The following is a 23,225-nucleotide window of genomic DNA, read 5'->3' on the forward strand; positions in this document are numbered from 1 at the left end:
TTTATGGAACATCATTACTATGTTCAAATACATAGGAGCCATTCTGAATATTAGTTTTTTTAGTTCGTGGAATTTTAGCGATTTTGCGTTTTATTGAATTTCAAAATTGTAATGGATCGAAGCATGTATGTAATTAGTAATAAGTAATTGTTAAGTGGTTGTTGTTGAGCGAAACTATTCGTTCTAGGTTCGCTTCGTATCCAAGTGATGCAGAATCGCAACAGTTTCCCTGGAGAATATATTCGCATCCTTCGAATCTAACAGTGGCACAGTGTCGATGAGCAAAGTATAACACTTTTAATGTATGGACCTTTTGAAATTATTTTATTAGCCACTTACCAATCTCTAGTTTATTTCGGCACTCAATAAATTTTGTAAGTGTGTCTGCGGTGTACATATATGATGGCAAGTCGATGATCTTATGCATGTGGTGTATAAGAAGCGATCGGCTCTCTACTGCAGCTTCGGTTTGCCGCATACAGTTTTCCGGCTGATGATCTTGACGTGTTTACCATGCAGACCAGTCCAAATGGCAATGAGAAGAGCGGCCAAGAACATCAACAGAAGATTGTTGACGTTTGCTCCAATCCAAGCAAAGGCCACGAGGACCAAGCTTATCATGATCACGAGCTCTGGGGTTCTGTGTGTTTGCAATGAATACAATTAGAAGTGTCCAAGACAACCATCAAGGGTACTAAAGGTAATTTCGATGAAACAGAAATACTCTTATTTTCGTCGATGAAAAGGCGGCTAGAAAAATGCAATAATGAAGACAAATTGAATCTAGTTAAGGGAGCCGGTTATATTGATATTCAATTTATTCATTTCTAGGAGATAAAGAACATGTTGATTGGATTTCTGTTATGTAAGAACGGTTTCATCCAATACTGAGGAGATTTCGCAGTACATTGTCGTCCTGCAGCACCCACAAATAGTACATTCCGGCTTCCTTTCATACAATATTTGAATTTTTAACTGGTTTTATTTGTAAGCAAAGACATAACAGTGTAACCGTAGAGCATGCACATCTGGTCACACTGGTCGCCACGCAGTACTAAGCTTAAGTCTCTCATCTGTGGGTGCGTAAGGAGATCTACAGAGAGGCCGATCAAAGAGACAAAAGAAGGGGAGAAAGAGGACAAAAGAATTACAGCCAAGGCTCTAACGTGTGTGTTCGTTTCTTACATGAGAACTCACAGGCGATGAAAAGGGAATTGTGCAATTAGAAAACAGCTGCTTAGGCAGTCAGTGAAGTCAGAAGATCAGGAATATATTAGCATTATAAATACGAGAATTATTAAAATAGCACAATCGCTGTTATAAAACAGCCAAACATATTTTGAAATTTTGTTTCATTTCCACTGATAGTAAATGTATCGCTTGCTCGCGCCGATATGAGTCAAATATCGGACGACAACGATCCAAAACTTTTTTTTACATATAATACAGAGATAATAAGAAAAATAAGTACATTAAATTGGTACAGAAGACAAAAAGAGAAATACTTCTATGTTTTCCCACTGAAATAAGCTTTTATTTTATTTATGTTCACAAAACACCCTTGGTCTTTAAGGAAAACGCCTGTATAAATGTTAGTTATTATATACTGATAGGTGTTTTATGCACCAGACCTTGATTATATGTATAAAACATATAAATCAAATTAATCTTTGAAATGTAAGCTTTTAATTTTGATGAAAACAGCGGCACTCGGATGAATTGGGATAGTGGCAAAGAAACGATAACGATTTTTTGAGAGCCGGACCTAAAATCTGCACAAGCATTCCATTCGTCACGTCGAGATTGTCATTGTGATTAACAGAGAAAAACGTGTGTATAGCAAGATGAAGACTACATCGAAAATGGCTAAGCAAGAAACTTGCAAATCGTTCAAAATTGGCGATTTAGTGTTTGCCAAAGTGCGAGGCTTCAAACCATGGCCGGCAGTGATTACCCATGATGTTGATAAAAAGAAGCAGTACACTGTGTGCTTTTATGGCTCGGGAGAGATCGGCTACATACTACTGAAAAACCTCGTACCATACCTCGAGCTCAAGGAAGAGTACTCCACTGAACATCACATGAAGCAAGCCGTTTTCCGCAGGGCTATGATCGAAATTGATGAAGTGGCCGAGAAAGCGGCCACTGAGCAACAAAAAACTGCAAACAACATAAAGCAATCACACCCAGCAAACGTCAGTACACCAGTTCAAGAAGACAATTTAAAATACAATTCAAAATACAAAATGTTTTCCACACAGAATAAAGAAAATAATATGATGTTGGTGTATGTGCCTCCATCCAAAGTCTTTGGCATCGACATTAACTACAACAAGCCGGAGACATTTGAAAATGCCGCTGCGGAGCAGTCCTGGATGGATGAGTCGCGCAAAGAGGCCAATCTACTGAAGCAGCAGTTGTTGTTAGGACAAAAAGATCCCAGATCGCTTCCAGGACGTGTCGTCGCTGAACCCTCTTCCAAAGAGACGACCAAGCAGGAAGAAGTGAAACTACAACAGGAGATCAAAAAACTGGAGGAAGCTATGTTTATAGAGCGGGACTTAGTTCATCTAACCGCAGTGGTCCGCTGCTGCTTGAACCAGCGTCGAGCTAATGTGGGCCGATGCTTTACGAACCTGAAGCTATTAAAAAAATTGGATGTGACCAAGCTAATGCTGCTGCGTAATCCACAAAGTGTGGAAACGATTCGTTCGATGCGACGATATTTGGGAAATTTGAAAGTTTGGAAGATGGACGCCTCCGCTGAGGCTGCGTTCATTAAACAGGCCAAAATCATCCGTGAAGAGGCCTCGTTCATCTACGAGCGCTTCCAAACGGTGCTCAACTTAGCTGAGGGGGAAGACTTCTGGCCAGATTTCTGCAATGAGGTCAAAATTTACAAGGCCATCACTAAATTCATCAAACCAAATCTACGCATCGCCATGGACGAGTCCACGTACAACAACCTCGTTGAAGCCACACAAGGGAATACCCTAGCTCCCGCTAAAGAATAGGAGAACAAACCATTCAATTAAAGGTAAAGGCCTTCGACAAATTAATATGATATTTTTTTTAATTTATTTGTTTCACAGCCCAAAAAGACGAATTCCCAAAGAGCAAACTTCTATTGCTAACTTCACAAAATTACCACAACATACACATGAATATCAAGTTCCTTATTTGACTTAGTTTAGATGATGGACCATCAGCATCCCGCTGAACCAATTAACTCTAATCCACATACGAAGTACAATGTGTTTGATTAACAATAAATAAAGCTATGGATGGTAAATGCTTGCATTTAAATCTGTTTGGGTTTGGGTCTGGTTTGTCTCTAATGTTTCGAACTGCATCTTTACTTTACTCTTTTGCGCCTTCCTTGCGTTTTCCTACCGCGTTTAGCCAAGTTGTTCGTCGGGATTAGCCCATCGGTGGCTCTCTCCTACCGATCTGTGCATACTCCGCAGACTCTCCAATGCAATATTCCCCTAGCGTCTCTCCTTCTTGGAGCGCATGGCCTTCTTCTTGCGATTTATCCGCGAAAAGGGAAAACTGTTGCTTGTATATACAATACATAATCCACTTAGGAATCTGATTTAAGAAAAAAGGCACAAATAACTAGAATCGAAATGGCTTTCAACGAGCTCAGTTCCGTTCCGGAGAGTCACAGTTCCACGATATCTTTGCTAATGGTGCTCCAAGAATTGGACTATACTTCAGAAACCGATGACCATATAGCTTATCTCTTTAAGATGTACATCAATTATCTGATGTATTCAGTTAAGATTGACCGACTGTTTTAAGACATTGACGGTGCCTTTTTTATTAAATTAGGGTTTTATGCGTTTGACCTATAGCCTATAGCCTTTGCTTCTACACAACATCGATATCGATGGCCGTTTAAAGAGGTTTGACCGATGGCCACCTTCGGTATACTTTCAGGTATTCCTGTGACCATCACAGCATCCTGAGAGCGTCTCCTGCTTTCTGGCTTTTAATCAGTCAGGCCTCTCTGCCTGGCTAAGGGTATGCCAAAGCAGCTCCATGCTTGCAACAGTCCATGTAATCAATTCCCAGCTGCCATAAGACTGGCAAAAATCTGCAAAAAGTAATAAGGCAGTTGAGTCAATAGCTTTGCAGATAAACAGCTAATAAATAGATGCTTGAGGCTAATTCCCTTCTCCAACAGCTTCCAGAATTCGCCATCGATGCGACCCTGCTGCACATAACGCCAAGAGAGCGTCACCTGGAGCAGGGTCTCCTTGCCCCTCGAAATGGTGGACATGCAGTGCAGCAGGGAGATGCGTAAAAGGAAAATACCTTTGATTACCATTCCTTTGGATTTCCCCGCACAAGTCCATCATTATGCGACTGACTCGGATCCTTTCTAGAGTGGGAAATATCTTGTTGAGTTTCTCCTGGGAGCTGCCATACTCGTATATCATTGATGGACGCCGTACCGATAGATCACTAAATAAATTACATGGAATATGTTTGTCAATCTCTTTAAAAACGAATAGATTGAACAAAAATGTACATACATGTTCCTTGAGTCTTTTATATGGTAGGAATGGTAGATCAAATCGATCAAATGTGTGCCAATGGATAAAGTTGTTCTTCTGGGTATCATACATGAAGAGCTTTATATCATAAGCCATGAGCTGCGAGATTGCAATGCCTTTCTCCATAGCGTCTTCAGAAATCTGTAGAAAAGCGGTGGCTCCGCGCCATGAGCTGAGCAACGGCTGCGCGTGACAGGCGCACTTCATCCGTCTGGACCTCTGGCAACTACATATTTAACATTCAGCAGCTTCGCAAAATGGCAAAATAGCTGCTTAGCTGTGTCATTGAGGACATCTCGTGGGTTCCACTTGACGTGACGATAGGCAATGGGCGCTTTTATTGAGCCCGGCACAAAAACGCCGGTGAGGAACACACAAAGCGGTTGGCCAAAGGGTCGTCCTGAAACGATACGTTATTTAATTACGGCTAAGAGTATATCATAAAAAACTACTCACAAATGTGGACACTCAATCGATTTTTTCTTTTACCAATATCTTCCAGAAAGTTCCAGAGCCATCCGCCACCAGTGTTGGGTAACGCACGATCGTGTACCAGCTTGTACGCATGCTGCAACACTTGAGTCAGTCTTCGTCAACCTGCTGCTTGTGTTCATAAACAATTGGAATTCAATGCATTCGAAAGCTCTTTATGAGGTCCAGCGACAGGACGCACAATTAGGCAAGGAAATCAATTCTATCACTTCCTCTTACCCAGCAGCAGAGCTCCTGGCCCCACAATTAAGCTAGCCAGTTGATTCTAGTCAGGACCAGTCAAAGTCAGTCGCCCAAGGGCCACAGTTAAGCATGGCAGATACGGCCAATGATTGCTTCAAGAGTAAGTCGGAAAATATACAAAAATCATACTCGGTTACATCTCCTGTTTTTTCTTAGCTGCCACCAAGGACTTGAACGTGCCAGAAGTTATGGAAAGCACTGTGAAAATGCTGATAACTTATGTATGGCCAATTTGTGGATGACTCTGCCCCACTGGTATTGACCAGAATGATCTGCCATCGGTCAAGAGTCAGTTCAACCAGAAACCGCATTTTTTGGACATAGTTTTGGCTCTCCACAACGACGGCTCCTATTATCGCGCCCAGATCATAGAGGACTGGGCTGGGCACACAAAATATTTTATGTGGTCTACGGCAATACAGAGTTTGTGCCACTAGATGCTCTGGTTCCTTGCGGAGATGCTACCTCGAGGGCGTCGTACAACAAGCACCTTGCCCCTAAAGGGATTTTTCCATTGCGAGGAGTATCTCAAAAGTAAAATACTCGACGTGGAGCAGGACTAGATGCTGGTCAATCGTCTGCAGGATGGCTGTATGATTCGATTCCATGGCGAATATGCCGAACTGATCGTCCAACTGATGGATCACGGCTATGCCCAGCCTGCTGAGGACGTTTATGGTTCATATGATTCTGATCTTGATCAGTAAGAGGATTTCCCTTTCTTATTACCACATTTCTCAAGTTCTCTAGGCAAAAATCGCCAATATCCTGGCGGACCCACCTTCAAAGTTTTCCATAGTTTGTAGAGATACAAAAGTGTGCTATTAAGATAACTCTGAACCACCTATCCTTACTCAACTTTTTCTTTTTCAGAGATCTAGGTATAATTTTTCCTAAACTTTATGATCTTAGCATTTTATTAAGTTTTTGTGCATTTTTCATATAGTATATATTTGTAGATCACTGATTTACATATGTATGTATGAAAATATCTAGATGTAATCGTGTAGATCACTCAGTTCGGGCATAATCCGAAATGCATCGTCTCTGGTTTGCTGCAGGTACAGCCTGTAGAAAGAGAACTTGGGCCTAGATTAGTTTAACAGTATATATAATGGACTACTATGGCATATAATATTTCCTTTTTATTAATCGAATTTAAATGCTGTATTGAATATGCGGATCGAATTGTTTTAGATTGTGTGGCAAGGCATTACCATACAATTTTGAGAATTTTTCCTACCTGTATATAGTATAGGCGTGTATAGTAATTTCCATAGTTCAAGCACTGCTAAGATTATAACTTAAAAGTGTGTTATTAAACGAAGATCCATTATCGACTATTTAATGGGGACTAAGCCTTCGCTCCATTTGATCTGAGCTCCTTTTTCGGTTTATTTGATGTCCAGTTTCTTTTTCTCTGGTGCGATTATTTCCGCAGAAAATGGAGCCCGAAATCTTTTTTAAAGCTTTCGTTTGCCAGACGCCCATCCGAATGCATTTTTGCGGTTTCAAAAGTGCCAAAAAAAAAATACAAAGACGCAAAAAAACAACAGGAAAGATGTGCTTCATTTTGTCTTGGGCGCTCTTAACCCTTTTGGCTTTGCACATAGACAGGCAGGCAGAAAGGCAGACAGACAGGCAGGCAGGCAGACAGACAGTAGTCGACATCGGTGGTGGCGCCACATAACTGTTGCATTTCTAGTCAGCTTCGGCTTCTTCTGCTGTTACGCTGCCACTTGCCCTGCTTCCTTGCTCCATGTGTGTGGGTTGTGTGTTGCTTTTTCCGGTCTTTGACATTTACAACAGTTTGCCCTGACAGCAAATCCCCCACATCCCCCAAAGAAGGGATGGAGGTTGTGGCTGTGTCAGGGCTGACAGTTAGTCATAGCATGCTGACGGAAGGGTGCACGGGACGGGATGGGACCCACATGCGGGTACGGGCACCCGCAGCACCCTCCCCACAACAAAGCAGAGGAGCGACAGGATAGCCACCATAATGGCGTCATAAAGATGATATCATAATTTCCTACTTTGCTTTCTTTTTGTTCCCTTTGTTGTTGCCATTATTCTGGCTCTACCTTTGCGCCATTTCACCTTTTATTTCCCCTTTCCCCCATCCCCTCCACCAGGGGTTTTTTTTTTTTGTTTTTTTCGCCACTTGCTTCGTTTTTTTTTTATTTTTTATTTATTTTCCTTTCTTCAAATTCAGTTTGGGCGTATTTTCTGATCAGTTGTCCTGCCCATACCCCTGCTTAGCGACCACTACATTAATGTGCCTGCAAATCGTTCCAGAAAATGGAGCGAGACAGACGTAAAACTCCACAGTGGTCGAAAGTTTTAATCCCCTGGAGAACAAAAGCAAAAAAAAGTATGTAAGGTGCATATATTGTCCAGATATCCCACGAAGACTCAAACAACTACACCTCTCGAACATTAACGAGTGGGAAGAAGTATCTCCGCCGTAGTGCGCACACTGCACGAGGAAGGGTGCATGAGAGAGAGGGAGAGAATGAGTAGGCGCGTGGTGGAACAATTCAAACCAGTTTCGGTATTCTGGTAAATAATGTCCTTTTCTATGATTCCGAATTCACGGTTTTCTGGTATGTTCAAAATTGTGGATGCCACAGATTTTCGTACTTTTTGGGGGCAAGGCGAAATTTTTAAATAATGCCTGCTCTAACTTTTCAAGTCTCTGAGATCTAGTGGCTCTTCGGGAAAGACAGACAGACAGACAAGTCTATTGATGGTGTCCAAGAATATATGTTTATACTTAATGGAGTCCAAATTGCTTCCTTTTGGGTGTTACACTCATCCAGTTCCACCAAAAATCGTATATACCACGATAATCTTTGAGTACCGGGTATACAAAAATTGTCACGATAATGGTTACTGATAATATATTCTATTTTCAAATCTGTATTAGTAGATAGGCCATTATTGCATATCTGCAAAAATAAATATTCTAAGTGCAAATACAGATAAATAAAACTAAAAACAAAACCAAACAAATATTCACATTAAAATGTATCATAAAAAAAATTACTATATAGGCATGTAATTTTTGAGTATTAAAATTCACTGGAAAAATTTTAAGATATATATGTGTGATATGTATGTATAAGATTAAAATAGTTGTGTAACTAGGGCCTTAATTATAAGTAAGCCTTGTAGCACTAGGATAGAAACCAGCTACAAAATTAATAAAAAGCTACAGAACTAGTTGCTAGTAAAAATCATAATACCCTGCGTGCAAGAGTAAACAACAACAAAAACAACATCGCTCGGTGGAAATTATGAATAAATTTAATTTTCTAAAGCAGGGGAAAACAAGAAAATAAATAGAGAAGAGCATGCCAGTGCCCAGTTCCCCCAATCCATCAACAATAACGACAAGGGTTCGTTCGTTCCCCGAGTCCGGAAATTCATTGAGGACCTGCGTCCCCTACCTAAAGAGAAAAAGAAAGCGAAAGAGTGAGAGTGGAAGGGCGCTGCAAGTTGCAACTTTAGGTGCAGGCCGTCAAGAGGGGTCGACACTACACAAAGAATCTATTTTCAGTGTTCAATGCGAAGGGAGTACAGGGAGTGTGGTGCAGGGAGAGGGGAGAGAAGGTGCTTTAAGTGGAGGCGATAAAAAAATATTGTGGATTCTGGAATTATGCTATGAGTCCTCGGAACGGGATCTATTCTTTAATGCCGAGGAATTCAAGAGAAAACAAAACTTCAGCATTCCAGAAATTTCGCAACACTAAAAAGCGATGAAGGAACTTTGTCCGAATGAATTGTTTGAAATTATAATTAAAGATATGTCTATGATATTTATATACATACGTCTCTCTCTATACAGGCTCTCATTTGACTTAAGTTTAAAAAAACAGAAAATATTGAAATTATATCGTGGGTTTTCACTTGTAAAAAGATTACAATTGGAGCTCATAAAAAGAAATCAAGTAAACATTTATATCTAGCAATTACAACTGAACTCAAAATTAATAATGTTGTAAAAATAAATATGGTACACTAAGAGAAAGATGGCATAGTAAAAAAAAAATTAAATTCACTTTGATTAATTAATATATGTACTAAAAAGTATTTTTAAACATTCCATATTTAATCTAAAAATACAACAATTTTAAATGAACCAAAAGAAAATATTCTTCTTAGGTAATGTATTCAATATAAAATAATTTAAATAAGATAAATATTTTTCTTCAGTATAAAATATTTGTAAATCAAATATATTTCATTTGAATGGTAAAAGTTAAGTTTCTTTCTTTTTAAAAATCCCACTTTGGGTAATAACTTTTAATCTAAGTGTAACTATTCCATTCTTAGGGTCTTTTCTCTGTGAGAGACAGCGAATATAAATATAGGAAATAATGGAAACACTATTCCTCATCGAAAACAGATGAGTGGAGCCACGGTGTCCTTGAAGTCCTTGAAGGTCCTGGAGTAAAAAGTCGCACCGATTGAATCTCGTTTATGAGCGTGGCACTCACTCATTTATTCGTCCTTCTCATATTTCGTGTTAACATTAAACGCGCCCTAAACACACACCAATCCGACGAACCGCAAAATGTCCCGCCACTTGGCTTAAAGTTAATAAAATTTTATTTGCCTTTCATTTTCATTTACTTGCATTTTATTATTTTATTTTGATCATTTGGTTTGGTGCCGTGGAGTGTGGGGGGTCGGTCGGACGGGGAGTGAGGCCAAATTGACATGAAATCAAATGAAGAAATTTTTATGAAGCTATTAAAACGAAGAAGAAGAGTCCGAATCACAGAACAGAATGGAATACAAGGCGAATAAATAAATAAGAAACTGCAAGGGCGGCGCAGGAAGGCGCAGGACGAACTGCGAAAGGAAAAACATATTTATGCATGGCCTGGACAAGCCGGTGAGATGGAAATGAATCACCGAGATGAAAAGCGGTGGGCAACGGGAAATGGGAAACGAAAGACGGAAATGGAAATCAAATCAAAGAAAATTAAAAAACCATAAGAAACTCATTTAAGCCAAAACAAAAAAGGAATTCTTGCCGAATATCGCGTATAACCGCAGTCTTAGATACCCTTACAGCAGGGACTTAAGAGACTCACCTACGATCCCCAACCTGGCAACCAAACAATCTCTAGTATTAGGAACCTGTATGTAGAATGTAGAATGATTCACAACTAAAAGTCTACCAAATGTGGACTAGTCCTAAATAGTAATATAAGGTTATAGTAAAGGTTTATATTATATACACATATTGTATATATGTACATATGTACTATTATAAGGGAATTATAGGTTGTAATATATATAATATTTACTCAGGTATATTAGTATATGTTTTCACATACATCTGACCATTAATATGAGAATATTTGATCGATAATATTTCTTATATAAATTTAATATTTGTATTTCCTATTTTCTACAAATTTAAACTATTTCAATTGACTTTGTTACAAAGCTATCAAGAAAAAAATTATATTATGGATTGGTCAAATTTGTCTAGATTATTCGTAGAAGAACCATTCTTCCTAGATATCACTATGACATGGCGACCCAATTTCGACTTTAAACCTGCATTTAGGATCCGATGCAGTTTGCTATTTTTTGTGTTCCACTTTCTTTAAAAATGCGTTTGCCTAACCTTTTCTTTAGGTCAAGACTTAAGAGTGATTGAATGAATGCTGATGATTAAAGTACTGTAAAAATTCGTTTGGCTGATATAGTATCCTTGTATAGACTTATAGACTACTTAGTGACTAGACCTAATGTTCAGTCTGTGCAATGCAAACGCGTAGTCATAGGCGTCATACCCTCTACACAAAGGGAGGCAACATGCAAAGGACAACAATAAATGGCTTAGCAGCAGCCGAGAAAAACATGCCACAGAAATGTGGAAAACGGTAAGGGGGTTGGGCCGGCGGAATCCATCGAATCCCGAGTCATTCGGGCGCGGCAAATGTTTAAATTAAATTATTAAACATCGTTGAAAAAACACTCTACGGAGGAGAAAGGAAGAATGAATAACAGAATAAATAAGAGGAAAATAAGATAAGCAAGGGAAGTGTTCAAATGGAAAGGTGATGAATACTAATCAATGGTCGACATTTTAGAATAGAATAAACTTTGCTCAAAAGCTAACTTTAAAAGGTGCAACAGCTTGAAGGGCTAAACATTCTCTGGAGTTCTTATTCTTGAATTGCAATCAACATTAAGATGTGTGATCCACAGGATATCTTAAAATTTAATTAAAACTAGTATAGTTGCATTTTTGTGATTATTCGACTAGCTCTACCTTCACTCAAGAGGCACACAAATGGTGAACTCACAGATTACAGATTGATTATCCAGAGTCCATCGGTGGCAGCATTCCCCGAAGGTGTTACAGCACCACATGAAAACAATAAGTCGAAATTTAATTCAAGTTCAAATGACAAACACTTCAAAATACTTGGCAGACGAAAGCTCCTGCTTCTGTGTGTTCCTGCCTTTGGCACGAGAGGACGGACAACGGTAGCTGTAAGGATATTAGATCTCCCGAACCATTTCCGATGCCACCCTCCAGTGGCTGCTGGATCATACCTTTCTGGCTTCCCCAGATGTGGAACCCGCGGATGCGTATGCGATTCAGTGCCACAAAAGTGCCCGCGTGGCATCTGTGGAATGAACAAATAGAATGTGTGAACAAATATGGGGTCTCCTGTTGCGTGAAGGTTGCTTTTAATGAGTCAGAAGCATTCAAAACTTACCATTTTGAAGAAATATAGACCCCGTTTTACTCCATGAACCAAAGCTACTTTTTCTTATAGATTTGGGGGCTTTACAAATCTTTAATGAATTATTGTTTTATTTTTATAGAATTTTTTTTGGCTCCTGGCTGGCAGGGTGTCTCCCCTCGAAAAGGGCAAAGAAACCGCAGAAAATGTGGCATACAGAAGACACACACTGGAACACACTCAAATGAATTAAAATGCAATTGAAATATGGCAAATGGAAAATGGCATGCCTTGCATCTTGGAGTCTCAGATAAAGAGACACAAGACAGAGGAAAACAGCCAGAAAAATACTGTCTGCCTGGAGGTTGCTCAAGATGAGACACAGACGGCGTCTCAGTGGGATTTGCCTGCTCGTCCGTCCCCTCAAAGACTGCGACAGAAAAAGCAGAAAAAAGCTGGAAAAACGCGGGGAAAAAGTACTTTTGCGGAAAATGCGCAAAAATTCGCTTTTCCATTTAATGAAACTATCAGCGTGGACAACAAGTGCCAGAGTTGACATTTAATGCATTTAATTTGTTGCACCAGTGTCGCCCTCTCCTTACCCCCACGCCCCATCCACGAAAACAGACGAGTTGTTATCGACTGTGAGCGAAATTAAAGTTTTTAAAAAGTTATTCAACTTTAAGTTGAACCCCGGCCCTGTAACTGGCCCTGACTCTCCCTCAAACTACACTGCAACTAAAGGTTGGGTTTCTTTATACTCAGGCTTGCATCATACTTGAAGGTCGAAGGCCGAAGGATCTTGAGTGGACACTCGAAACAGATAGTCCCCATCGTACCTATGTACATACATATATATATGTATATTTAAACTACGTATAATTCTATAATTCCATCAAGAGCTTAACCTTGTCGTTCTTAGCCGGAATTGCCCACACGCCAAAGTCGTCGCCCACAGGCGGACGCGACCTGCTACCCGGGCGGCACCATTGTCCTAAAGGCGATTTAAGCTTCAAACACTTCTTTGTGCCATTCAGGTATATTTACTGGAAGCTTCCAGCCACCCGTCACCCGCCACATGCCACCCACTCACCCATACGCCCTCTCACTGGGCTAATTGGAAATTTAAATACCGCTTCTTTGTCGTCGCCGTCGCCGTTGCCGCCTACGCAAACGCCCTCGCGGATGCTGGATGCTGGATGCTGAATGCTGGATTCTCTGCTGGTGATGATGATGAAAAACCGTATCCATGTCTAATTAAACGTGAAAATCCTTGACCTTTGAACCTTTTGTCGAAGCTTTGCAGTGAAGTCGAACAAACGAACGGGGGAATCTCCGAATAAATGGGAAAAAGAACAGGAAGTGAAATATTTGCGTTGACATTTGTCTTGGGGCACATGCTCCTCGACATGTGGCGGTGGTCGGTCGGTCCTCCCTCGAGTGTTTCATCTGCTTTCATCGGTACCCGGACTCAGTCTCAGTCCCTGTCTCTCTGTGCCTCTCTCTCTCGCTCTTAGACATCTTATGGGGGTGAAATTGTTATTGTTCTTCCAAATGGCGTCATTGTTGTTGTAACAATTGTTGTTGAAAACGCAATTTCGATTTGAGACCCCCGTCCGTCCATCCGCCTTCTGCATCAACATACATAGTATGTACATATATTTATATTGTACTTTTGCTTCTGGTTGTCGGGGGTTCTGGGGTTCCGTTCCCCTACTTGAATTGTGTTTCAGCTGGAGTGTGAATCATTTCCGTTTGAATTTGGTTCATTGCATGATTTTCACATTAAAGTTCGAAAGGGGACCGACTGACTGCAGAGATCTTGGTAGGACCTCCACCGCTTGGCTGCCTCTTGCCTCTTGGTCCTCCTGCCGCCGCCACTACCATTGCCACTCTACTGCTGCTGCTTCTGCTTCTGCTTGATTGTGTTTTCCTTAACTTCTTTTCAAGCGCAATTATTGACGTGTGCCCCTTGAACAAGCAACAGCAACAAGAACAATCAAGTGACGCCTCTACAGGGTGGCTACAGTCACAGGCTTCGTCTTCTATTGATATTTTTCTGCAGTTCCAACTGAAATCCATTAAGCAGAAGACTCTATAAGACACGTCCCTAACTAGATACATATGTACTTCTGCATAAGTATGTACATATGTACATGCAGATGTATTTACGTAATTGGGAGTACGTAGGTACATATTGTAATCCTTTAAAGTTATCCCTCTATTATACATGCGTTGTCGTGGTTCCGTTTTCGCTTTGCTTTGTGTGTACATTCACTTGAGAGGAGCTAAAAGATTAAAGAATTTAGCTTCTATCAGAAAATACAGAATATACATACCCATTGGTGTCTGGAGTATAAGGTGTAGTGTTTTTTTTCCTTTTTGATGGTATTGAAATGATCTAATACTTCTTCTTGTATTTTGGCGCCACTCCGCCTAGCTTTTTTATTTCTTTTACTGCGGCCATTCCCTCAGCCCTTCCCTTTGTGGAGGGGCGGATGGACAGGCCGTACGACATATGGATTGAAACTCCGCTGGAATATAGCGTTTGCATTGAAACCCTGTTAAATTGTACCTCTGGTAGGTCTGGAAGATTATTTATATTACACAATGAAATTTTTACTTCAACTTTGAAATGGCCTTTCACGCCGATATCGATAATTCCCACGAGATGGTCACACCAATTGCGCAAAAATTTCTTTAATTATAGTGTATCATATTTTTGCAAATCGCCAACAAATAAGAAACATTTTCCTTGTCTTTTAAAATTTTTTTGATGTTTTGCACCTTATTTTGTTCTTGTAATTCAAGCAAAACTTAAATCATATACGCGTTTTTATTATTTTTAGGGCCGCACTAATTTCCGTACGATGTGCGGCCACACTTCTTACGCAGCTGTGCGGCAAAAATGTGCGGGAATGGGAATTCACAAATTTTGTATCACACTTTTTCGTGAGTAATAGAAAAATGCATTTGCAAGTAAAAAAAAACTGCAATTTTCACGTGTCCAGCGAACACACACAACATTTACATAGCTCTAAATATAAGCAACAAAATGAGGTACAGTATGATAATAATATGCACATAAGTAAATACATACATATGTATGTACATATGTACATATGTCTGTACTTTTCACATACAAAAAGTTTTACGTCTGCCAACAGCCCGGACATGACTCCTGGTCAATATTTTGACCGCCTCATCTTAAAGAAAGTGAGGCGCATCCATAACCATTATTGCTTTCACCCTACGTTCGGCCTAAAAAGCCAGTTACAGGAATATATTGGTGACTGTATGAAATTAGCTGTATGTTAATAAATTAGAGCTAGAGCGGTGAAATTTTTTTCCCATCAGCATCTGGACTCACCGCGTCGTATTTAGTGGACTTTTCAGCAGTTGCTGGGTAACAATTAGTCGGCTAGTCGGCCTAAGCTCTCTCACTTTCCGTCTCTCTTTCCAGCGCTGCTCAATGGTTAGTGTTTTGTTGTTCTTGGTATTTATTTGCGCTCGAACGGTTTTAGTAGCAGTATAATTGCCCCACTAGCAGCGGAAGCGGAAGTGCTCATCACACACCCGCTCGCTCTCAACTCTCCCCCACAGCCTCCCCTCCCATCACTTCACCCCCACCAGAACGTTCTCACTCACTTGAGACACACAAACACACAGAGGCGCACACAATAACAAAAAAAAAAACGAAGCAAAAAAATAAATCTTCCATTTTCGTGTGTTTTACTAAATAGAAGTATCATCGACTCGACCGAAACTCATTTAAAAAGAAAAACAAAGCAAAAAATAAAAATAAACGACGCGCTATATATGTATGTACAAATAATACATATGTACATACATATGTATTTACATTAACAAAACACCGGATTAAACGAAAAACTTTAAATGTCCGAAATTCCTTTCTATAGAAATGCCAGGTGCTGACGATTCCGCAAAACTGCTGCCAAAAACCAAATACCAAAGCCTGGAAGGCGTTGGAATGCGAGGAACATAACGGATTTTTTGAGTGTTGAGTGTGCATATAACACTGTATAACAGTATTACACTCGAAATGCGTGTGCGTAACAGCGTCGAACCAATGGAACCAGGAGTTCGGAACCATTTGCCAATGGTAAGCAATCCTATTTAAAATTAAAGTGTATACATTACAACGTCCCAATTAATTAACAATTAGTTATCAAGTCATTTGTTGGTATTAATTATATATGTATTCGAAGATCGGAATTTAATTATCACCGGTTGAGAGATAAGTAAAAATAGGTTCCTATATAATGAAAATTAATAAGGGTCAGGGCCACCCATCATTCTAAAATCCGTTCGATCGTGCGTGTGTCCCACTGTGCGGCGCTGTGAAGACGGCGCTTCCTTCCAGCCGTTCAGCTGTCATCGTCTCATTCCAGCCACAAATACCATCAAAATCAACAGAGAGAACAACGTAATAACAACAACGGTAAAGAGGCTGAGCCCAAGAAAAAGAAACAACGCATTGCTCGTAAAATTCGACTCATCCATCCCCTCCTCCCTCACGCCAGAGAGAACAAACAAAAAAAACGAAAACGAACAAGCAGCAACGGAGGAAGATGAAAATTCACATTCGTGAAGTACAGCAATTAGCGCAAACTGTCGCCCCCGCACGAACCAACAACAACACCTTTTTCTTGTGATGATCATCGCGCTCGTTCTCGCGCGCTCTCAGCGCGTTCTCATTCCATCGTTCTCTCTCACTTGAGCGATCTCTAGTCGGTGCGTGCTATCTCGCTCTGGCCACTTACCCCACATATGTATGTATGTATGCATCATTAGCGGCGGGGGTGGAAATCGTTCGCTTCCATTAGCCTGTTGCTTTTGTCTAAAAGAAAAACAACGTGAGCGGCTCAACCACAGTGAATTCAAGCTAATGTGAAAAGAAACTCCATTGAGATCGTTTGGTCTTTGATTAAATATTGTGTAGAATTTAATAGAACTTAAAGCGAATTCGCCACAGAAGAGGAGACTACATTTCTTAGGAATTTAAGTGCTATTTATATCCTTTGTACCCATATACGGACTATTACTGTACTCTCTCTTTCGGCATTCCTTCTCCCCTTCGACAGAACATCCTCTTCGTCGTTTTGGCTCATTGGCATTTGAAGCGTCTCGTGTTTCCCGTCTTTGAATGTCTTCTGTCCATCTGTCGGCCTTCGTCTGTCGCTTCCACTAAGTAATCCCTATGGATATGTGGATGAGGAACCAAATCCCAGGAAGTGTGCACAAAAATGTACATAAATTCGTTTTACTTTTGGGTCCGTGGGGGCCCACCGCCGATCAGACACGTGTCTTCGTTCGGGTCCATCTTCATCGTTGCTCATATTCCCGGCTTTTGGCGTTGCTTGCTCATCATCATGGCGGCTGTGCTCTCCCGTTTATTCATTCTCTTTCATTCAACGCTTCATTGCAACGGTAATTGCTTCCAAATGCTTAAATGCTTCCATTGTACCTCTTTGTGGGTCTGACATCGGCCGTACATCTCGTGCTCCTTCTTCACTTTCTTCTCCTTCTTCGCGTTTCCAGTTTCGGTTTCAGTCCCCTCCGCCTGTGTACGGGATGTCCAACATGTGTCGTCGTCATTGATTTGTTGTTGATGGGCATGAGGCCTGTGTCTGAAGAGCGTCGGAGGGGGGATGGATACGTACAGCCGCCGCGCTCTATTGACATTTGTCTGTCAAAACCCAAAAATCAAAAACGAAACAAAAAAAATCTCATTCAAGGGGGCGTCTTCGGTTTTTTTTTGTGTGTGTGTTTCGATACCCTTGCAAAAAGAGCATTACTCTTTTGAACAGACTTTTAAAACGGAGGAAAAGAAATATCTCTTATCCTATACGTTGGAATAGCTACTCCGTAAGTGTTGTTTAGCCAACAAAAAATCGAAGCGGCACATCATTAATATTGTCCCATCAAAAGAAAGATCGGTCGGAAAACAATTCTCAGTGCTCTGATGATAAACCAAAGACCAAACTCGAACCAAATTGACTGTAAAATCGTGTCTATCTTCAAAGCTACGTCAATCGATCTGCAAGGGTATGAAAATCTTCGGCTAGCAGAAATCTTTCCTGTTTTGGTTTTTTGTGTGTTGTTCCAGGAGGCGTTACTCGTAAATTTTTACTTGGCTGCTGAAACCACGATTCTTTTTTGTTTTTCTTGTTTTTGGTACGGGGCAACATTTCGCACAACCCGGAGAGAGAGAGAGACAGACACAGAGAGAGAGGTGGAGAGAGTGCCAGAGATTGATGGAGCCATGTGTGTGAGGGGGAGTGTCAGAGTTTTGTATGGAAGGCGCGGAGGAGGAGGCTGAGCGCATGGAAAGTTCTTCGCTGCATTCTGGGCCAGTCGAACGCTCGTTTTAATTATGAGCCCAGCCTTTGTTGTGCCGTTCTGTTTACAGTTGTTGTCTTCGCATTACCTCTCTCCCCCACTCCCGCACCCCGTACACTTCCTCAATTCTCCTCTTTCATCGTTCTGCTTCTTTTTCTTCTGCTTTTTGCATGCGCATTTTATTTAAATTTGTAACCTCATTCCCAATCGCATGCTGAAGAAGCTGAAGCAGCAGCACCACGAGCAATACCCAACACCAGCAACACCCAACACCAGAAATTGTCAATAGTTCTTCGGATTGGGGAAACGTTTTCAAGTGCTTTGTCACGAGATCGCACGGCCAGAGCCCCACACACAGAGAAGGAGGTTCGTGCGAATTTGCCTGCTGACAGAGATGCAGTTTCATCAGCTGTGATGGCAGTGAAACCAGCAGTGACTGCGACAAATGCCCGACAACGCTTGGTCACATCATTATATCTGAAAACCTTCATCGCGAATGTTAAAAAAATCAATGAATTTTCAAATATCAAACTCTCACTTGCACCTTGCAGCTTCCATATTAAGAATTTTTTCAACTCTAAGAAAGAAGCCGTATCCAAACCGGACCTTTTCGAACTTTTGAGCATACAAGTAAATTTGAAAAGCTACACAAATATTTTCCAAGGCAATTTTGTTCTGGTACCATTTTAAGCGCCTTAAAAGTAACAAGGAAAACTGAAAGTTTCCTTTCATTTAAATAAATGCTATAACGAGTGGGAACAGTACAGTTTCTTGATTTAGCAGCTATGGCTAGCATCCCATGCTGCAGCTTAAGTTATCGACATAAGCCGACTAGCTAAAAATAAATTAAATATTAATAACTAGGGGGCGTCAACCCCTGGCTCACTCGCTTTGCTCGCTCTCGCCGATATGAGTAAAGTATGGGACGACGACGACGACCCAAAACTATTTTATATAAAAATGTTCAATAAGCTATTAAAAATATATAATTTTTTCCAGGTGTTTCCTCTGAATGGAGAATGCTAGATCATTCAGATACTCTTACTGTTGATGATATGGAAGGACACACTACCACACGTATGTAAACATATTCATAAGTGTACTCTATATTAAACGAAATCATTGTTTTCCCTAGGTCCTTTCCTGCGGACGAGGGATTTCATGAATTGTCGGCTTTTTGGGAATGTTATATAGAAGGTATGGCCCTCCCAATATGAATGTTTGGATATGTATATTAAATCGCAGTTTTTCGGCCCTCCGCGTCGGAACGACAAGCGCTGTCGGCCTGCGGCTCATCTCCATTTCGGGGCCATTCCCGCTCCCGGGGCCCTGGATGGGGCCGTGGAGCTCTTTATGCCAGTTTGTCTTATCAATGTCAAGAGAGTTCCCTTTCCCATATAACACTTTTCCATCGTGTGATCGAACATGCAAGCAGCGTGTACATGCCCATACATACATACATACATATGTATATTTACATACTATCTGGTTGAATGGATGGATGGATGGATGAATGGGTGTACCTCTACAGCCTCTGCACACACACACAGAAACACACATGGCATATACATATGCATATGTAGGGCAATGGTGGAGCTGTTGCTGTCACTTTTGTGTGGCACTTCCGGCTAGGGGGAGAGAGGTAGGCATGCTACCGCCACCGCTGCTGCTGCTGCTTTCTTTCGGCTGCATCTGCTGGCCACCAATCAAGATTTTAATGCATTGGACCCGATGGCTAATTTATGCCAGAGTATAATATCACTTAAGCTGACTCCGCTCTCGGGAATGGAAGTGGAAGTGTGGTAGTGGCTGTGGCAGAGGCAGTGGGAGTGGGAATGGAATTGGTATTGGGATTGGGGACACTATCTATAAACAGAGCCATGTCATGTTAGCGACTGTCCTCCCCCCCCCACTATTTCTGTTATCCGTAACAGGGGACCCGAAGTGCCAGACAACGACCTGGTTTCCCCACGGCTGCCGAACGGTATGGTTCTGGGCCTCGTGGCCTCGTGCCTCTTGCCTCGTGTTGAGTGCCTGCTCGGGGGACATCCCCCACAAATCGGGTTTCATTTTTTAGTACAGCCCATGCGGCACGACGAGCCGCCCCGAACAGTAGAGAGCGCTTGGTCGGGTCGGGTCGGTCGGGTATTATATGTATTTTTAGCGGAGGCACGCGACGCCACAATCGGAGGCTTGAGGCTGCTGGGAACAGATTCCCTGCCACAGCAAATGTTTTGCATGCCGATGCGCGTGCCTCTGCCACCGTTAACAGGGGCAGCGCTGTCTCTGCTGCCTCTGCTGTTCTGCCACTGCCATGCCCCGCCACGGTGCAGCGCTACTTCGTACTCCAATGGGGTTTTGCTGCGTTTTCGTGGAACAAGTTTTTAGTACGTGTTCCGCCGTGTCAGCATACAGTCGTTCCCAGCAGCGACTATCGGAGGTATCGGACCCACAGAACCCGTACAGGTCGCGTTCGCTTGGGTTATCTGTCTCGGTTTTGCTCGCTCTCGCACTCGCACTCCGCCCCGCTCCCTCTCTCTCTCTCTCCCTCCAACTCCAAATCAACAAAAATAAAAATCAGAAGAGCAACAAAAATATAAAAAAAAAAAAAAACATAAAACACATCTAAAATATAACGGCACCGCCGCGACATACCGCTCCACCTAAAAAGCTCCAAACATTATTTGTGTGATTTTCCCGTGGATTCTAAGTGTTGGGGAAAATTTTGGTATATTTTTGGGTAAATTCAAAAGAAATTCTAATTTTTTGCCTGTGCAAATTCGAGTGCAATTTATTGATATTGTATGTACAACAAAAATAAATCGAGAATAAATTATAATCAATGTGCCGTGCCGAATGACCGAAAGGAAAATCGCAATTAAAATAAATTAAAGATTTTTTTGTGTGTGCGTACCAGCGTACCAGCCTGTGAAGCTTCCTGTGCAAACCGGTCCAGCATCCGACGCGCGATTGCACCTGCAAGAAGCCAAGAAATTCATAGAGGAGTAGGAGAAGTGGCACACCACACCACAGCACAGCTCAGCTCAGAGCGAAGCCTCCAAGTCTCCAAGACGTGAAAGAAGTATAGGATCTGGCCGCAACAGGGGACAACGAAAAAACCCGTTTTTTGGAGAAAGGAAAAGGGAAAGAGGTGCTGGTTGCCCACCAAAAGGCTGCGGGCCCACCCCCCGAGAGCCTGCCAAGGCCAAACCGTCAGTCCCCCTCCCCGCCCGTCTATTGTTCCAAACAAAAGAACAACAAATATCCCCACAAAACATTGGACACTTCTTTATGGTAAGTTCTTCGAGTGCCCACCAGAATATTTCACTTTCGCACTTTTTGGCTGCACCTAAAGGTGGCTCTCTCTCTCTCTCCCTCTCTCTGTCGCTGAAAGCGAAATCTAATCCAATCCAATCAGTCAATCAATCAATCAATCAATCAATCAATGCAAAATGACTTGAAAAAAACACTGTTGCAAGTCAATTAAGACGCAAGACGTTCTACATCCATAGACTCTGGAGGAGTCTGCAGATGAGGGCCGATAATATTCGGTGGGTGTGAGGTGTGGTGGGGGAACGGTATGTGGCTGCAGTAAGGTCAACGTGGCCAAAAGGGCCTTTCACTTTCGGACAGGCAGGCCTACTCTAATGAACTATGAGTGTCCGCCTACGGTAGAATATTCCAATTTCCAATTGAAATCTAAATAAAATAAATTGCAATATTTTCGATTGGATAGATTAAATGACTCAAAGGTTTGCTGGTATTATCCTGAAACTTGGCTTAACTTATATTTCTTCTGGGTCTATTTCCCAATTTTGTTGCATTTGATAAAAAAAAATGTAACTATTTTAATGTAAATAAAAAAAACATCTTTCAGAGCTGCAAATTTCGGAACTTACTTTTCAATTTGCTGGCAAATACTTCCCCCTAACTGGGTCAACTATTTCCGTATACCCATAAATCACTTGGCAGAAACCGAAGTAAATCAAACGAAAACTTTATCAAGTCAAATGTTTTTTGTTTCTTGTTTAATTTCCATTGAAATTGTTCAGTGAATTATCAATTATGTATTTCATTAATTCGATAAATACATACATACATATTTTACTCGCCTGATTTCATATTGCACATTTTTGTAGCAAAATTTCGTGCCAAACCCCACAAAAACGAGTACGAGTCGAGTCGAAATGTGTGTGTGTGTGTGTGTGTGTGTGTGTTTTCCTGACAAAAATTCTTGAAGAATTTTTTTTTCAATTAGAAGTCCACAAAATTCTTATCCCACACATTGAGCTTTGAGATTTTCGATTTTAGGGGAAAGCTGTTTGACATTTTTGTGGATTCCGATCATAGGATTCCACCTTGTCGATTTTTCCAGCAAAGATTTGGCCGGGGGGCTGGGTGCCATAATTTAATTGCGGCCTAAACTCTCTAACCTTGGATACCAGCACTCTCCCCCACCCTCCACCTCTCCAGCCATCTGTGAACACTCGGTAAACTTTTAGCCAATTGCCAAATGACAAAACCAACAAAAAATCTTGTTTGCCAATCAAATTTTTCAAGTGAAGACCACAACAAAGCAACTCGAGAGAATCCAAGGGGTAAATGGCAGAACAACAGAGTGGGTGGCAGGGGCATGGGCACGGGCAGGGGGGTTGATTGAGTGAGAGAAAACGCTCAACAAACCAGACCAAAAATATTTCCCTCTTTGCATTTTTCTTTCTGCTACCTCTCGATGCTTTTCAAGTCACAAAAACTGCTTCCATTCTTTGTACAAACCTTTGCACCCTTTAGAGGGTAATTTGCAAAGAATAGATAAACATATCCACACCTATTCTTGATCAGCCAGAAC

General features: G+C 41.4%; 2 protein-coding genes and 1 long non-coding RNA gene across 11 annotated transcripts in view; 2 read left to right on the forward strand and 1 right to left on the reverse strand.

Moving 5' to 3' along the window:
• The first annotated feature begins 1,756 nt into the window (after positions 1 to 1,756).
• Positions 1,757 to 3,185, forward strand: LOC108165069 (hepatoma-derived growth factor-related protein 2-like). Of its 2 annotated transcripts, XM_017301118.2 has the most exons (3): positions 1,758 to 2,195; positions 2,262 to 3,037; positions 3,093 to 3,185. In XM_017301118.2, exons 1-2 carry the CDS (start codon positions 1,845 to 1,847, stop codon positions 3,012 to 3,014), a joined length of 1,104 nt encoding a protein of 367 aa, XP_017156607.1. In that variant the 5' UTR covers positions 1,758 to 1,844; the 3' UTR covers positions 3,015 to 3,037; positions 3,093 to 3,185. The 2 variants fall into 2 exon arrangements, with proteins under 2 accessions (XP_017156606.1, XP_017156607.1); XM_017301117.2 differs by having other exon boundaries at positions 1,757 to 3,037.
• LOC108155721 lies at positions 3,126 to 15,849 on the reverse strand. Of its 7 annotated transcripts, XR_001775063.2 has the most exons (10): positions 15,384 to 15,849; positions 14,353 to 14,599; positions 14,186 to 14,301; positions 13,107 to 14,084; positions 12,047 to 12,242; positions 11,627 to 11,953; positions 5,019 to 5,162; positions 4,542 to 4,962; positions 4,321 to 4,470; positions 3,126 to 4,099 (listed from the first exon to the last, which is right to left on the reverse strand). It is a non-coding gene; the product is annotated as an uncharacterized LOC108155721 (long non-coding RNA). The 7 variants fall into 7 exon arrangements; XR_001775066.2 differs by having other exon boundaries at positions 13,107 to 14,301; positions 14,353 to 14,547; XR_004472892.1 differs by having other exon boundaries at positions 13,107 to 14,290.
• A 126-nt stretch (positions 15,850 to 15,975) lies between these two features.
• LOC108155705 (irregular chiasm C-roughest protein) overlaps positions 15,976 to 23,225 on the forward strand; it is a 47,752-nt gene continuing 40,502 nt past the window's right edge. The window contains exons 1-3 of one of the 2 annotated variants that reach the window (XM_033393296.1): positions 15,976 to 16,136; positions 19,376 to 19,453; positions 19,512 to 19,573. In XM_033393296.1, the coding sequence (XP_033249187.1) occupies positions 19,560 to 19,573 (14 nt within the window). In that variant the 5' untranslated portion in view covers positions 15,976 to 16,136; positions 19,376 to 19,453; positions 19,512 to 19,559. Of the gene's footprint in view, positions 16,137 to 19,375; positions 19,454 to 19,511; positions 19,574 to 20,756; positions 21,671 to 23,225 lie in introns of those variants that run through there. The other variant, XM_017286705.2, reaches the window with a different exon arrangement.

Source organism: Drosophila miranda, chromosome XL, assembly GCF_003369915.1.
Source record: "Drosophila miranda strain MSH22 chromosome XL, D.miranda_PacBio2.1, whole genome shotgun sequence".
Taxonomy (NCBI): domain Eukaryota; kingdom Metazoa; phylum Arthropoda; class Insecta; order Diptera; family Drosophilidae; genus Drosophila; species Drosophila miranda.

Coding starts and splice junctions, on each gene's coding strand:
- LOC108165069 (XM_017301117.2), top strand. CDS start 1,845: ATGAAGACTACATCGAAAATGGCTAAGCAAGAAACTTGCAAATCGTTC.